Source organism: Urtica dioica, chromosome 8, assembly GCF_054948205.1.
Source record: "Urtica dioica subsp. dioica isolate 48M chromosome 8, U.dioica_male_clone48M_v1_H2, whole genome shotgun sequence".
Lineage (NCBI taxonomy): Eukaryota > Viridiplantae > Streptophyta > Magnoliopsida > Rosales > Urticaceae > Urtica > Urtica dioica.
Window position 1 is genome coordinate 37,909,732 of NC_142763.1, and position 15,873 is coordinate 37,925,604.

Sequence of the window (15,873 nt, forward strand, 5' to 3'; positions counted from 1 at the left end):
TAAAGTTTGTTATGTACGATTTTTATGTACAAATAATATCAAATTATTCGTGCAAGAGTTTAAGGAGATTCAAGTAAATAATACCTATATTAAAAACTAAGGCCAAAAATGAAATATCCTAATAAACTGAGGGCAAAAAAAGGAAATAAAACAGGGGTTGCATTGCAATAGAAGAAGGGAAAATAAAAAAGAAAAAAAAAATCCGAAGAGCTTTTTTGTTTTATTTTATCACATAATAATATAATAATACCAATAAATTGATTAGGGTGTGGAGCGAGAGAGTAGAGTGGGTGCGTGCTAGGTTTTTGGGTGTATATAAAGAGGAAAAGGGAGAGATCTGGAGAGCCTCTCAAAAAAAAAGTTAGACCTAAAGAACACAAAAAACCTGTGAGAGCATTTCCAAACAAGAAAAATGGGAGAGCGCAAGACTGGGGCGGTGAAGTGGTTCAACGACACGAAGGGCTTCGGGTTCATCACCCCGGACGACGGCGGCGACGATCTCTTCGTCCACCAGTCCTCCATCAACTCCGAAGGCTTCCGATCCCTCGCCGACAACGAGACAGTCGAGTTCGTCGTCGAGACCGATAACGGCGGCCGTACCAAGGCCGTCGATGTCACCGGTCCCGGCGGCGCTCCCGTCCAGGGCACCCGCGGCGGAGGCGGCGGCGGCGGAGGAAGAGGCGGAGGCCGTGGTGGCGGAGGCTACGGAGGAGGAGGAAGCTATGGAGGCGGAGGCTACGGAGGTGACGGCGGTGGATACGGCGGCGGCGGCGGTGGCTACGGAGGTGGAGGCGGCGGTTATGGCGGAGGAGGCTACAGCGGCGGCGGCGGTCGAGGCGGCGGAGGACGCGGCTATGGCGGCGGCGGTGGTCGCGGCGGAGGTGGAGGCGGTGGGAACAACTGTTTCAACTGCGGCGAGGGTGGCCATTTCGCCAGGGAGTGCCCTAACGCTGCTCGTTAGATTTAGGGTTTGAAGTGAACATGTTTCGCTAGGGTTTTTTTATTATTATTATTTTGGGGTTTTTTTTTTCTAGGGTTTGATATTTGGGGATGGGTGTTTCGTTTTCAGTTTGCGCGCTTTGTTTGGTTGGTTATGTTTTGGAATCAGTAGTACTGTGATGTGGTGGTGGATCTGAAAGAAGTGAGTTGATGAACGTCTTTGAATCTCGCTGGGTTTTTCAAGTGTGTATACACAAACCATATAATATATGCCGGTGTTTCTTTAGCTATGATTATGTTTTCACTGTTTGGTTCTTCTATTCATTCTCTACAGAATACGATGTGGTTCGATTTTATCTTGCTTTTCATTAGATTGGTTGGTAAAAATATTCCGACAAATGAAATGGCTGTGTTGGATAATAAGGCTGTTTTTATCATGCGAAAGGGATGCGTTGATTGACTTGAATCGTTCTTTGTTTGTCAATGGCAACAGGGGAAGAGAAATGGGTTTCTTCTCTCTCCCTTTCCTTTTCTCGTTTGACTCATTGGTACTATCGAGTATCGATGGACTAAATAATAAATTACTAAAATAATAAATATTGTGTACTTATTTTTTTTTAAGAAAATACCCAACACAAACTCGAATCCAACTATTTGATTGATATGAATGGCTCTTATCCGTGACCGTGAGGATTCTACCATTATGCTGCTGCTTAAGCTTTTCTAAGAGGACAAAAGAGTTGGTGAAATTACTAGCCACTGAAGAAAATAAAGTTCCATTATTACACACAGTTACAGAGATTGATATTCTGTTAATCTAGACAAAGAATAGAACAACACATGGTAGCGGCCAGACTATCCATACAAATGAATGAGTAGATCCACCAAAAAAAAACTAATTGGTCATCCAAAGTTACTTAAACTTCGTATGCATTTTTTCACCATCAGAAATACGGGATTTCACTAAAACCTCAAAACATCTTCAGAAGATTGTTTTCTGCCCATTTGCAGACTTTTTGTGAGATAGATACCATACTGCTCCTAGGAATCCAACATAAATGAAAAGCATCATAACAATGGAGAGAAGAATAAGACTTTTACATCATGATCCACACCCAGCCGTCAACCTCTGGATTCTGAGCGCCGGTCTTCGATGCCCTGTTACATTCCTAGCCGCTCGCACCTGCTCAAATTGTAGTGCGCAGTACACCAGAAATTCCGATCTAGTCCTCACGTCTGATCACCGAGGAGTTGGGAGATATTCAGACACCAGCTAAGCATCTCCGAAAAATCCCATCCATTCAAACTTGCCATTTGGAAGCAAACCGAGCAGTTTTGATGAACAGAAAGTCCAGAAAAATGTTTTCACACCCTCCTCCCACTCCAAGCTGCATAGACGACACCGCCAAATAGTTGGTCCCATTAAAAGACCTGGCTTTGGTCTTCTTGCTCTTTTTAGGCCTAAAAAGACTTGACGTTAGATCTATAATCCCTCGGCTGCTTATTAGACTTAAGAGTCATATCCTTCAAACTGGATCACAAGAAAAATTGGAAGTTCCAAAATTCTTTGACATTCCAATCAATGGTTAGCTTAGCACAAATCAAAGCAATGAAGTCTAGTTCTCTCATGATATCTCAATGAAAACACCAATTATCCGACTGCCGCGAGAATCAGAATTGGATAGTCACTCCTGTAGAATTAAAGAACTGGGAGAGAAAGACAGAGTTTGAGAGAGATAAGAGACTTTTTGTTGCATTTTATCATTTTCATTGTATTCCCTCTGTACAATTATTATATAGACACCTGAGCAAACTAACAAGACCCTGCTTAGACTACGGCATATCAGTTTATCTTTTCCTGCAAGAAATTACAATCAGTTACTTCGATAAGTACTACAAAATTGTGAGTATCCGCAAGATCTCTTGGTATGTTCCACCTATGCAGATCGAAAGAAATAAAGAAAAAAAAAACTGTAAGCTTGTGCATTAATGTATTCAGAAAAGTAAAACCAATAAAAACCTGGGAGTTGAAGAAATTATGGCATTCCTTTCTCCCTTTAACCTCAGACCTGCACTCTAAGATGGGTTTTATACACTCCATATGCCCTTCATTCATCTACTAGCCCCTGTATATAATTAATAAATAGCATAAACAGATATTTTATTGATATTAAATCGGTGTTACACCACAACAGCCTACCACTCAAGAGCTAGGTCGATCTCCCTCTAGAATACTCTACTCGTTGAAATAATTCAAATAACTAATCCACTGAATTCTCACATAGATCCGAAACCTTAATGAACTATTTCTGCTAAAACGTTATTAAATAAATAGAGCTTGAAGAGATGCTCTATTCTCTCAGACTCTGATGTGATGATCCACCCATGTGATCCCTTTTTGCTAAATATAATTCAATAGCCTTCCTAATAGGAAATCCACAAACCGACCGGGTACACTGATAGGAAATTACCTATCAGTCTACCAGTTCACCCAATTCACAAACTCAGATACACGGTCGGGTATAACCCCTTACTTGTTTGATAAGAAAATCAATTAAACATTACATTCCTCTACTTTTAATTATCCTAAAGGCAAATAATGCAGTTACAGTTAAGCTGTTGCTAGTACACAAGAGCCGTATGTATTCATGAGGACTACTCAAATCTCCCATATCAATACTCTCACTCTACACAACCTTAATTCTATTTCTCTCTGTCCTTATCCATTCATTCGTCTATTCATTTTAGTACAGCTACACGATCAGTAATATTAAATGTACATAGCTTAAATATGATTATGACTCTAGCTTATACGAACAATGACTACGCTGTCTTAAGGTAAACATGTTAATATAAGTTGGTGATAGACGAATACATGATCTTAGGTTTGACTTGAAAACTTAAAATTATGACAAATTTTCAACATGATGTGCAAAATTCATAAACAAAAACATGAAGATAAATCATTCATATAAAGGTAAGAACATAAAACTCAGCCCAACAAACTCAATCCCACATTGTCGTTGGACTCCTCGACTGGCTCTCCCTTCTTCGCCTCAAAGATATCACATCATTATCTCAATCTTCTCTCCAAAAAACACTCATAACACAATCCTGTCTTTTTTCTCGCACATAAACAAATGAAGTTGAGAAAATACAGAGCAATATGACAGCTAGAATCTGAATCAACAAAAGTGTTAAGCTCCTAGATACGAAATCGAGAATCTATAGAGGCTATATCACATGTTCATCTCGAACTAACATCATACTTCATAGATAACATCGGTATTAGGAAAGTCACCCAGGAGGCGATGGAAGTCAAACCACTCGACAACTCAGCGGCTCTCGGGGCTAAAGATCACCCCTCATTTCCCCAGGAGCCACGTGTATCCTTCTGATATAAATTATGAAACGCAAATCACTATTACTAATGGTAAACAGGATTTACATTTCCAGAGGTAAAAACCCAATCTCTGATTACATTCTACTACGAAAGAAAATAAAAACTATAAATCAAGACAACTCTTGTCACAACCCTATTGTTAATGGCTTATTTATATTGAATTATGATTACATAGATAACAACGTGACTGAAAAGTAGTTACTATAATTTACTCTCCACGCTAATATAAAGAGTCTTAACACAACGCAAGCAGTAGTATCTCTAGCTCTAAGACTTGTCTGCATTTTAGTGTAGCTCTAACACAACGCATTTCCAAATTACATCAATTACGAAACCAATTTCCTTGTTTGTGGTCAATGATAAGATTGACGTTACATCCGAACTCAATGATTTTCTGGAAAATGCCCTTATATCTTCTGAATTATTCTCTCAGTGACTACGCAGAGTGAAATATGGTATATAATTTCGGGAAATGAATACACACACAGATTAATCTCATCTTAAAAATAAAAATAAAAAAATGGAAACAGCGAGCTCATAACAAGGGAAAAGACACACCGAAAAAGGTCTGAAAGAATCTCAGCAAAGATTCCACGATGGGTCTGTGAGGCCGTCTTGAAGACCCAAAACGCAGATCCGACGATGATCAAGACTCCGTTGGGCAGACCAAAGTGCAACAATAAACCTTAGCCCGCCCATTTTGTAAACCAACACTAAACCTTTTCTGATATAACGATGGGCCTTTGTGGCCACTGCAACCCCAATAAAGAACTGAAAATTACCTGCTTACGGCATTTTCTTAATTATACAAAAATAACCATTTAAAAAATACTCTTCATTTTTTTAGAGCCGTCATATTTAAAAAAAAAATTATTCAAAATTCGTATTTGCACATTTTTGTAAATTTTAGTTTCTTTTCACTATTTGCAGACAGACTATTTTACAAATTCGTTACTTTCAATTTGGCTATTTAACAATAACACCATTTTCTTTATATATATATATATATATATATATAAACAATAACACAATTTTCAAACATTTTAATATAATATCCGCTTCTAGTTCTTGTGTTTTAGTGAGATGTCGAGTTTAATATTTGATTTTAAAAAATGTCGAGTTCATACCATCTGTTTAATTAAAATGATGAAATTATACATTGAAATAAACAACAGTAGCACAAATATTATTTATTGAATTTTTATTGACTTTTTTTACGTTGATTATAATATTTATATGTAAACACCAATTATCTTTATTCATTCACGTCATATATATAATTTATTTAAAAACTAAAAAATAAACAATAACCTCTTAATCGTGAAAAATACAAAAAGAGACAAATGTGTAAAAATCGACAGTTGATACTCATCAAAATCAAAGATTCGAACAGAGAATCCAGGATTAAGAGTTGCAATTCGAACACAGAATAAAGTCATCTCTTGGGAAATATGAATTTTATGAGTTAATTTCAATATGAGGCTATTTATTTCAAAATTGGGGATTTGGAAGTTAAAATACTGGTTTAGATCTGTTTCGAATTTTCTTATATAAGAGTTATTATCAATGAAAGAGAAATTAGTGGCACTGTTATTCATTTCAGGATATAATTTGGTCATTTTAGTTAAATAAAAAATATGAACTCGATATTTTTGAAAATCAAAGGTTAAACTTGACATTTCGCTAAAACATAAGGTATATATGCGTTATTTTCCCTTATGGAAATACATCATTTAGTTTATGCATTTTTATATAATAGTAGTGTTCGGGTTAGACGATCTTAGACCCAAGTAAGATCCACGAGGTCCTTACATTATCGCATGTTAAATCCCTGGCCTAGTAAAATATTCAACAGACCAGGTGGTCCAGACGTGTATAATGGTGTTAAAGTGGTACGAGTTTGATATGTCATTATTATATTTTACACTTTGCTTCCAAAAATAAATATTAATCTGTTCTTACATATAGGATTACAGGGGAGATGATGTAACTACGGTGAAGGTGTTAGTTGTTTAGAAAGGTAATCCAGACGAAATACTCGGACCTAATCTAAAGCTGTCAATTTGGCCAGGCCGGGCAGGCCCGACCCAAAAAAATGAGACCCTTGACAGGCCCAGGCCTAGGCCTAACCTGGCCCAATAATGAAGGGGCATGGGTCGGCCCAGCCCAAAGTAGAGAACAAGCAGGACCAGCCCAGGCCTAAGCACAAGGCCCTCCGTGTCACAGGCCGGGCCTGGTCTTGGGCCTGTTCTGGGCTTGGTCTTGGGCCGGGTGAGGGCTTGCACCTGGGCTTGGTATAGTGATAAGTGTATTTCACTCGCACTTATTAGGCTATTTTGAGATTGATTTGTCGTTTGTTCTAAAGTCTTTGAATGTTTTCTTTGTAGTGTTTAGTATCTTTTTAGGTATTTTGTAATTCTAAGCTATTTTGGTGGACATTTGAGCATACACGAAAAAATGGGGTGATTTGAAAGCATTTTGGAGTAAAACCGAACGAGGCCAATGGGAAGCGTCATCTTCTATACAATTTCAAGATCCAATATAGAAGAGTTTCGATAATATCTTTCCATCATTGTATAGAGCTTATAATTATCTTTCCAAAAATATTTATATGCCAAAATCGGAGGTCAAGGCAAGAAATGGCGCTCAAAACACGGAATCAGTATAGAGCGGAAATTTGGTCGTGATCGCGTCGTAATGGGGGCCACGATGGCGAACCGATGGGACTATGAACTTAGTTGGTCCTATAATCATTTGATCATTTGACCACACTACATTCCTTAGTTGGTCCTATAAAATGTGTATGTACATACATAATTATTACAGTCAAAGAAAAATGATGGCTTTATATTATTACTTTGTAATTTCGGTTCTCCTAGTGCATGTTTGCTGCACCAGCCGCCGCACCCTGTTCGCACAATTTATGGAGCCGGATGATGGCCCGATTATAACTCGGGCCCGCATTACGCCATCCTTATCTGTGGCTTAAAAGGGATGGATGACTACGATGACCAGGTTTATGTTGTGATATTCTTTTCTTATTGGGTAATAATTTCTTAATGTTACTGATTTGTTTTTGTGAGGCTGATATCAGTCATGCATATCAGATCTATAGAAAAGGTAGCCTATTTGAAGAGAATATCATCACATTTATGTATGATGATGTTGCAACGGATCCCAAAAATCCCTGGTCTAGTAAAATATTCAACAGACCAGGTGGTCCAGACGTGTATAATGGTGTCGAAGTGGTACGAGTTTGATAGGTCATTATTATATTTTACACTTTGCTTCCAAAAATAAATATTAATCTGTTCTTACATATAGGATTACAGGGGAGATGATGTAACTGCGGTGAAGGTGTTAGATGTTTAGAAAGGTAACCCAGACGAAATACTCGGACCTGATCTAAAGCTGTCAATTTTGCCAGGCCGGGCAGGCCCGACCCAAAAAAATGAGACCCTTGACAGGCCCAGGCCTGGGTCGGCCCAACCCAAAGTAGAGAACAATCAGGACCAGCCCAGGCCTAAGCACAAGGCCCTCCGTGTCACAGGCCGGGCCTGGTCATGGGCCAGTTCTGGGCTTGGTCTTGGGCCGGGTGAGGGCTTGCTCCTGGGCTTGGTATAGTGATAAGTGTATTTCACTCGCACTTATTAGGCTATTTTGAGATTGATTTGTCGTTTCTTCTAAAGTCTTTGAATGTTTTCTTTGTAGTGTTTAGTATATTTTAAGGTATTTTATAATTCTAAGCTATTTTGGTGTACATTTGAGCATACACGATAAAATGGGGTGATTTTGGTGGACATTTGAGCATACACGACAAAATGGGGTGATTTGAAAGCATTTTGGAGCAAAACCGAACGTGACCAGTATAAGGCGTCATCTTCTATACAATTTTAAGATCCTATATAGAACAGTTTTGATAATATCTTTCCATCATTGGATAGAGCTTATATGCAAAAATCGGAGGTCAAGGCAAGAAATGGTGCTCAAAATACGGAAGCAGTACAGAGCGGAAATTTGGTCGTGATCGCGTCGTAATGGGGGCCACGATGGCGACACGATGGGACTATGAACTTAGTTGGTCCTATAATCATTTGATCATTTGATCACACTGCATTCCTTAGTTGGTTCTATAAAATGTGTATGTACATACATAATTATTACAGTCCAAGAAAAATGATGGCTTTATATTATTATTTTGTAATTTCAGTTCTCCTAGTGCATGTTTGCTGCACCAGCCGCGGCACCCTATTCACACAATTTATGGAGCCGGATGATGGCCCGATTATAACTCGGGCCCGCATTACGCCATCCTTATCTGTGGCTCAAAAGGGATGGATGACTACGATGACCAGGTTTATGTTCTGATATTCTTTTCTTATTGGGTAATAATTTCTTAATGTTACTGATTTGTTTTTGTGAGGCTGATATTAGTCATGCCTATCAGATCTAGAGAAAAGGTGGCCTAATTGAAGAGAATATCATCACATTTATGTATGATGACGTTGCAACGGATCCCAAAAATCTCTGGCCTGGTAAAATATTCAACAGACTAGGTGGTCCAGACGTGTATAATGGTGTTAAAGTAGTACGAGTTTGATAGGTCATTATTATAGTTTACACTTTGATTCCAAAAAATAAATATTAATATATTCTTACATATAGGATTACAGGGGAGATGATGTAACTGCGGTGAAGGTGTTAGCTGTTTTGAAAGGTGACCCAGATGAAATACTCGGACCTGATCCAAAGCTCTCAATTTGGCCAGGCCGGGCCGGCCCGGCCCAAAAAAATTAGGCCCTTGACAGGCCCGGGCCTAGGCCCAACCCTACCAAAAAATGAAGGGGCCCGGGTCGCCCCAACCCAAAGTAGAGAACCATCAGGACCAGCCCAGGCCCAAGGATAAGGCCCTCTGGGTCACGGGTCGGACCTGGTCTTAGGCTGGTTCTGGGCTTGGTCTGGGGCCGGGTGAGGGCTTGGTCCTGGGCTTGGTTTGAGCTTGGTCTTGGGCTTTGTTTGGGGTATATTTTGGACCTGTTTTGGATTTTTTAAAAGTTCATGTTTTGGGCTCTTCGTTTTTTTTAATTGTTTTGGATGCTTAAGGGCCTATTTTGATATAGAGATTGATTTGTATTTCTTTTGTATATAAAAGATTGATAGCTTCATTCTCTAATAATGTAAAGTACGTCGCAATCGAGTCTTCATCACTATTTTGTTTTCGCCTTCTTGCATCCTCCCAATCCTTCAAACTCATTAGGCCTTATAGAATATCCGGACTCATTGTTGATCTCTTATCGTCGAGAACACGGTTGCTTGCACTAAATGCTTGCTCTGACGCAACACTTGATACCGGAGTGGCAAGAATGTCTCGGGCAATTAAGGACAATGTCAGAAAATGTCCTTGTTTGTTTTTCCACCATTCTAGAATATCCAATTCATCCGGATACTCTGTGTAAAATTCAATTTCCAAATAGTTCACAAGCTTGGAAGATGATGTTTGAGAAGATGATGACGACGAATGATGTCTCGAATTATGAATCAAGTTCCATGACGCGTTGGTTGGATTTGATGAAGAGCGTGAACTTTGTTGTTGTTTCGGTTGTCGTTGATCTCCACCGGTTCCAAATTTTTCACTGTACAACACAAACAATTGTTCTAATACAACTTTTGCCTTTTCAATTGTTAGTCTCGAATCAACATTCAAATTTTTAGCAATACCTTTTATTAAACCATCACTACTAACTAATTGACATCTAGGATCTAATAAAGTTGCAATGGCATATAAAAGCGTTACTCCTTCCCAATAATTTGTAAATTTTTTTTCCATAGGTAAAATGATTGGCTTAAATAGATCATATTGTCTATAAGTAGCAAAAGCGTTTGAAATATTAAATAATTAATGTAATGCAAGATGAGTAGTAGGATAGTATACACCTGATAATACTTCTGTGGCTTTACAAAATACTTCCAAAAATCCATGGAAGTAACAAGCCAGATCCCACTCATAGTTCTCAATTTGAGATGTCGCATATCTCTCGTTGACGAAGGATGTTATGATATTGCGGTAAGGTAAAACAACTCCGAGCATAAGGCATGTGGAATTCCATCTATGTGTCCTCGGTAAATCTTCGGGCGGGTTTATTATGTGCCCTACAAAATGCTTCAAATTCTTGCCGACGAGGGCCAGAAGTTTCATCTATACGTTGTCTCATAGCCAAGATATTCAGAAGATGTGCGACAAAGGGGTTACCGAATCTCATAAAAACTTTTGAGAACCTTACGTCATGAAAAAACTTTTGTTCATTTATATTCAACCGGTCAAGTTGTAAGCTCTTGAAACACGATGAAGCTGAATGCCAACAGAACAAGTAGTTGATTCCGGCTAAAAACTAACAGAACAAGACCCTATATAGAAGATAACATGTAGTAGTACTGCCCAGAATTCCAGTTTTTGGTGGACCCCACATCGAAATGTATAAAAACACTTTTCTTTTTCTTGAAAATTGGAGAAAACTGGATCGTTTGCGCCTTGCGAAGAGGAAAATCTCAAAAAACCATGAGGTACATTGATTCCCGCTCGTTTTCCATCTATTCCTTCATGGATTCCCCGTTTTTTCAGCGGCCTCTAACAGACATCCTTCCTTTTTTCAACAGATTTAGGGATTTACTGTAATTTCTTAGTGTTTGATGGATTTATAGATTATAAAGTTGATCAAGAATAGAGTATGTTGGTTTAGAATATATTCTTTGATGTTCATGGTTTTTCTCAATCGAGTGATTTAATCCGAATTTGTTTAGGCTTTAGTAACTTTTCTTATTTAGATTTAGTTGATTTGAGTTTCTATAGTTGATTTGAGTCATATAATTGATATAACGTCTATGTATATGTTCGATTCCAAGCGCCACTTCTTTGTTTTAACTCATTTCTTCTTCATCACCATCTCCAATAGTTATTGAAATCCTGATTTCTTTATAATTCTTGGAATTTTATTGCATTTTGTAATTAATGCCTAGAAACCCAAAGGTCCGAGGGCTCAACACTTGTTGGAGACTATTTTCTATAATTCTTTAATAATTCCAAGGACTCCAATTCGTTTAGCATACATTTTGTAGGGCCCGCCTGTTCCTCTTTATTTCGACTTTATTTCGCTTCGATGTCATCTACATTTTAAGCTTGTTAGGACTAAATAACTCATTATAATATTATAGTGGTGGATCAAGAAGCATAATGTAATGTATATTACTCTGTGTCGCAACAGAATTAGATTTCCAGCGGTACAAGTTGGAATTCCGATGAGTGGTTGCGCGGAGAAATCATCATCATCGCTTCTTCCGATATCGACGAGAATCGAAAGGCACGACGACCAAAAGTAAGTTTGTCAACTATAGGATGTACCATTCATAGACAGGCAACAACTATAGGATGTGCCATTCATAGGCAGGCAATTCATGACCATGGTTAAGGGTTTCTTTCATCTCTTTTCCTGGTTTCTTGTTAGGGAAGCTATCTTTAATCATTTGATCACACTACATTCCTTAGTTGGTCATATAAAATGTGTATGTACATACATAATTATTACACTCCAAGAAAAATGATGGCTTTATATTATTATTTTGTAATTTCAATTCTCCTAGTGCATGTTTGCTGTACCAGCCGCCGTAGCCTGTTCGCACAATTTATGGAGCCGGGCGACGGGCCCGATTATAACTCGGGCTCGCAATACGCCGTCCTTATCTGTGGCTCAAAAGGGATGGGTGACTACGATGACCAGGTTGTGTTCTGATATTCTTTTCTTACTGGGTAATAATTTCTTAATGTTACTGATTTGTTTTTGTCAGGCTGATATCAGTCACGCCTATCAGATCTTGAGAAAAGGTGGCCTAATTGAAGAGAATATCATCACATTTATGTATGATGACGTTGCAACGGATCCCAAAAATCTCTGGCCTGGTAAAATATTCAACAGACCAGGTGGTCCAGACGTGTATAATGGGGTCAAAGTGGTACGAGTTTGATTGGTCATTATTATAGTTTACACTTTGCTTCCAAAAATAAATATTAATCTGTTCTTACATATAGGATTACCGGGGAGATGATGTAACTGCGGTGAAGGTGTTAGCTGTTCTGAAAGGTGACCCAAACGAAATACTCGGACGTGATGCCAAGACTTTACTGAACATCAACGTCGACAGGATATTTGTATATTATTCTGGGCACGGCACTGATGGCGCCGTCGGTATGTAACACTCACTCACTCACTCGCTAGTTTTATGTCATTCAAAAAATAAAAAAAGTAATTCAGTTTCATTAAAATTTTATTTCAACAGCGATGCCTGTGGGTCCTCCCATCAGCAAGAACGATTTATTTGATGCTCTGACGATAATGTACAACGCAGGAGAATATGGGATTGGTTACGAGTCGTTGGTAATTACTAATTTTGATCAATCTTTTTACATATAATTACCCTTATAATAATGGTGATTTCTTAAATCTGTGTGCAGCTGATTTATATATCAGCCTGTCAATCAGGCAGCATGCTAGAGGGTTTTATGCTAGAGGATAAACATGTATATGCAGTGACATCAGCAAATCCCACAGAAAGCAGTTATCGAACATTATACTATTCCCCGGCGTTCGATGGTTATCTAGGCACCGATTTTGGCATCTCATGGATGGAAGACTGGTAAGCATCGTCATTATTATTGTTATTATTATAGTATTATTTTATTATTTACGAGTTTTTAATATCATGTAGGGAGAATTACAATCACACTCAGCGAAGTTTGCAGGCCCAGTATGAAGCGGTAATCAATATTAAGCTAAAATCGTTAGAGTGGTGAATAAATAAAAAGGAAAATATGCATGCAGGTTCGGGACAGAGTTGCAGGGATGGTTTTAGTTTCTCATCCTACGCAATATGGGTCTATGGATCTGGCAAATAGGACCTTAGACACGTACATGGGATTTACAAATTACTCAAGCGGTCTAACTCCAACTTATGAACCCGACCGCTGGGATGTTCAAGGTGCTGAGCCGATTCCCACCTGCGCCGCCCCGGGGAATTTAGTTCTTCTTCGGAATAAGGTACTTCGATTTAGCATCTTGTCAAATATTTAGCCTTTTGCACATTACTCTCAATTTACCGTTTAAACTAATCTGATCAGCTGACGAGATTTCCACACGGATCGACAATGCATACCGAAGCGCAGGAAGAGCTGGATGAAGCGCTAGCTTCCATGGAACGGACGGACATAATTTTTTAGCGTATCAATGAATGGCTTCTTAAGAACAATGAAACCTCTGCTCGAGTCAGCAATTACACGTCCCCAAGCTGTTTCTTGTCACTCGTAAGCATTGGCCGAGCAATAATTTTCAAAAACTTCAGGGGTCATTCTTTTAAGTAATCATAAATTGATAAAACTATGTTTTCTCATGCAGATGGAGGTTATGGTCAACACTGTGGATTCTTTTCCATGTATACGCTGTCTCATAGCCAGGATATTCAGAGGATGTGCGACCAAGGGGTTACCGAATCTCAGATGAATCAGGCTGCGATTCAGGCTTGTGGCCTCAATTGATTTGATTCCTCTTCTGCTTGATATTTAGTACAAATAATATAATATTACTTCCTACATGCTTCCAAATACGAATATAATATTACTTCCTACATGCTTCCAAATACAAATATAATATGTATGGATTTTGCAAACTGTTATGTAATGTCCACACTCCACACTACGTATTTACCAATGAAATGACTACTTCTTACTCTGTTTCTCTTACGTCATGAAAAAACCTTTGTTCATTTATGTTCAATTGGTCAAGTTGTAAGCTCTTGAAACACGTTGAAGCTGAATGCCAGCGGAACAAGTAGTTAATTCCGGCTAAAAACTAATAGAACAAGTCCCTAAATAGAAGATAACATGTAGTAGTAAACCAACAAAAGCTTTGTGAAGCGACATGGTCAGTAGCTGACTTGTACGGGGATGTATGAGAGTTATGGCATGGCGATGCTTCTCAATAAATATCCTTATAACTCCAAATTTAAAGCGTAACGAATCAAATTACAGTGCTACTTCTCGAACCGTTGTTCAAGTCTTGAAATAAGGATTTGGCAGCTTTAAAGTGGACCAGCAAATTGCTGAGACGGGAGCATGGACTCAAGGATACTGCCCGGAATTCCAGTTTTTGGTGGACCCCACATCGAAATGTATAAAATCACTTTTCTTTTCCTTGAAAATCGGAGGAAACTGGATCATTTGCGCCTAGCGAAGAAGAAAATCTCAAAAAACCATGAGGTACATTGATTCCCGCTCGTTTTCCGTCTATTCCTTCACGGATTCCCCATTTTTCAGCGGCCTCTGCATCCTTCCTTTTTCAACAGATTTAGGGATTTACTGTAATTTCATAGTGTTTGATGGATTTATAGATTATAAAGTTGATCAAGAATGTAGTATGTTGGTTTAGAATATATTCTTTGATGTTCATGGGTTTCCTCATTCGGGAGATTTAATCCGAATTTATTTAGGCTTTAGTAACTTTTCTGATTTAGATTTAGTTGATTTGAGTTTCTATAGTTGATTTGAGTTATATAATTGATATAAATTGATTTATGAACTTTATATATTTAATTTGAATGGAGTTATGAACTTTATATTGTTGATTTGAGTTATGTAATTGACTTGAATCTATTCATAGATTTATATAGTTATTCGAATAGAGTTATATAGTATATTTTGGTCTAAATTATTATTTGAGTTTATTTTATTTGTTTTGGTGTCAGGAAACACTCGAAACTCTGTCGAATTTTTTCGCAAGTATTTATAATTATATGTTAATATTTAACGATAGCCGATCGTGCGGATTCAACCCGACAGACCGGACGGACAGGGCGTGTGTGTGCGCGATGAATTTTGAGTGAGTCTACACTCTCTATAAAACTGGGTCCCTCTCTGGCACATTCCTTCTATTTACGGGTTTGAAATCTGAAAGTCACCATCGTGAAAAAACAACACCCCCATCTAAAAAAAATGATATCATTGAAGCCAACTTGGGCCCAATAGCGAGCCCAACGAGACCAAAGGACCACCAAAGCCTCTAGGCCCTCCCTTGCTTCTTGCCTCTGCGCTGAGCTCGGGCCGCTGCTTACCACATGATAGTCTTCATTAATTTTTAAAATTACATTATTATGCTCAATAAAAGAATTAAAAAAAAAAAACTAGTTTACAAATATTTATTTTTAATATAAATATGGATTATGATGGATAGATAAATAATTTTTATTCTTTTATTGAGCATTAATTTTGAAAAATTAATGAAGACTATCATGTGACAAAAATATTAATACCTTAAAAAATGTTTATATGTAATATAAATATGGATTAACTTGGGTAAATAAATAATTTTCAATATTTATTGAGATTAAAAATATAATTTTGTAATATTGATGAAGATTACCACGGGAATGTAATCTCAATGATACATATTTGGTGGTATTGAGATTACCTCATTTCAAGGTAATGTTATTAC

At 38.0% G+C, this 15,873-nt stretch overlaps 2 protein-coding genes and 1 long non-coding RNA gene across 4 annotated transcripts; 2 read left to right on the plus strand and 1 right to left on the minus strand.

The window, feature by feature from the left end:
• Nucleotides 1-248: 248 nt before the first annotated feature.
• On the plus strand, nucleotides 249-1,229 carry LOC149389659 (uncharacterized). The gene has a single exon (XM_089623892.1). The coding sequence runs from the start codon at nucleotides 413-415 to the stop codon at nucleotides 959-961; it is 549 nt and encodes a 182-aa protein (XP_089480018.1). The 5' UTR covers nucleotides 249-412; the 3' UTR covers nucleotides 962-1,229.
• A 431-nt stretch (nucleotides 1,230-1,660) lies between these two features.
• Nucleotides 1,661-5,048, minus strand: LOC149389660 (uncharacterized). Of its 2 annotated transcripts, none has more exons than XR_016300457.1 (3): nucleotides 4,901-5,048; nucleotides 2,960-4,333; nucleotides 1,661-2,400 (listed from the first exon to the last, which is right to left on the minus strand). It is a non-coding gene; the product is annotated as an uncharacterized LOC149389660 (long non-coding RNA). The 2 variants fall into 2 exon arrangements; XR_016300456.1 differs by having other exon boundaries at nucleotides 1,661-2,876.
• Nucleotides 5,049-10,898: 5,850 nt separating this feature from the next.
• Nucleotides 10,899-13,607, plus strand: LOC149389661 (vacuolar-processing enzyme gamma-isozyme-like). Its single transcript, XM_089622690.1, has 10 exons — nucleotides 10,899-11,011; nucleotides 11,602-11,712; nucleotides 11,997-12,114; nucleotides 12,182-12,346; nucleotides 12,423-12,579; nucleotides 12,671-12,768; nucleotides 12,846-13,027; nucleotides 13,100-13,148; nucleotides 13,213-13,428; nucleotides 13,509-13,607. Exons 1-10 carry the CDS (start codon nucleotides 10,899-10,901, stop codon nucleotides 13,605-13,607), a joined length of 1,308 nt encoding a protein of 435 aa, XP_089478816.1.
• The last annotated feature ends 2,266 nt before the right edge of the window (nucleotides 13,608-15,873 follow it).

Excerpts from the sequence above, each read along its gene's own strand:
- LOC149389659 (XM_089623892.1), top strand. The coding sequence starts at position 413 with ATGGGAGAGCGCAAGACTGGGGCGGTGAAGTGGTTCAACGACACGAAG.
- LOC149389661 (XM_089622690.1), top strand. The coding sequence starts at position 10,899 with ATGAGGTACATTGATTCCCGCTCGTTTTCCATCTATTCCTTCATGGAT. Across the intron at positions 11,713-11,996 it reads GAAAGGCACGACGACCAAAA|CCGCCGTAGCCTGTTCGCAC; the intron begins GTAAGTTTGTCA and ends TTGCTGTACCAG. Across the intron at positions 12,769-12,845 it reads GGATTGGTTACGAGTCGTTG|CTGATTTATATATCAGCCTG; the intron begins GTAATTACTAAT and ends ATCTGTGTGCAG.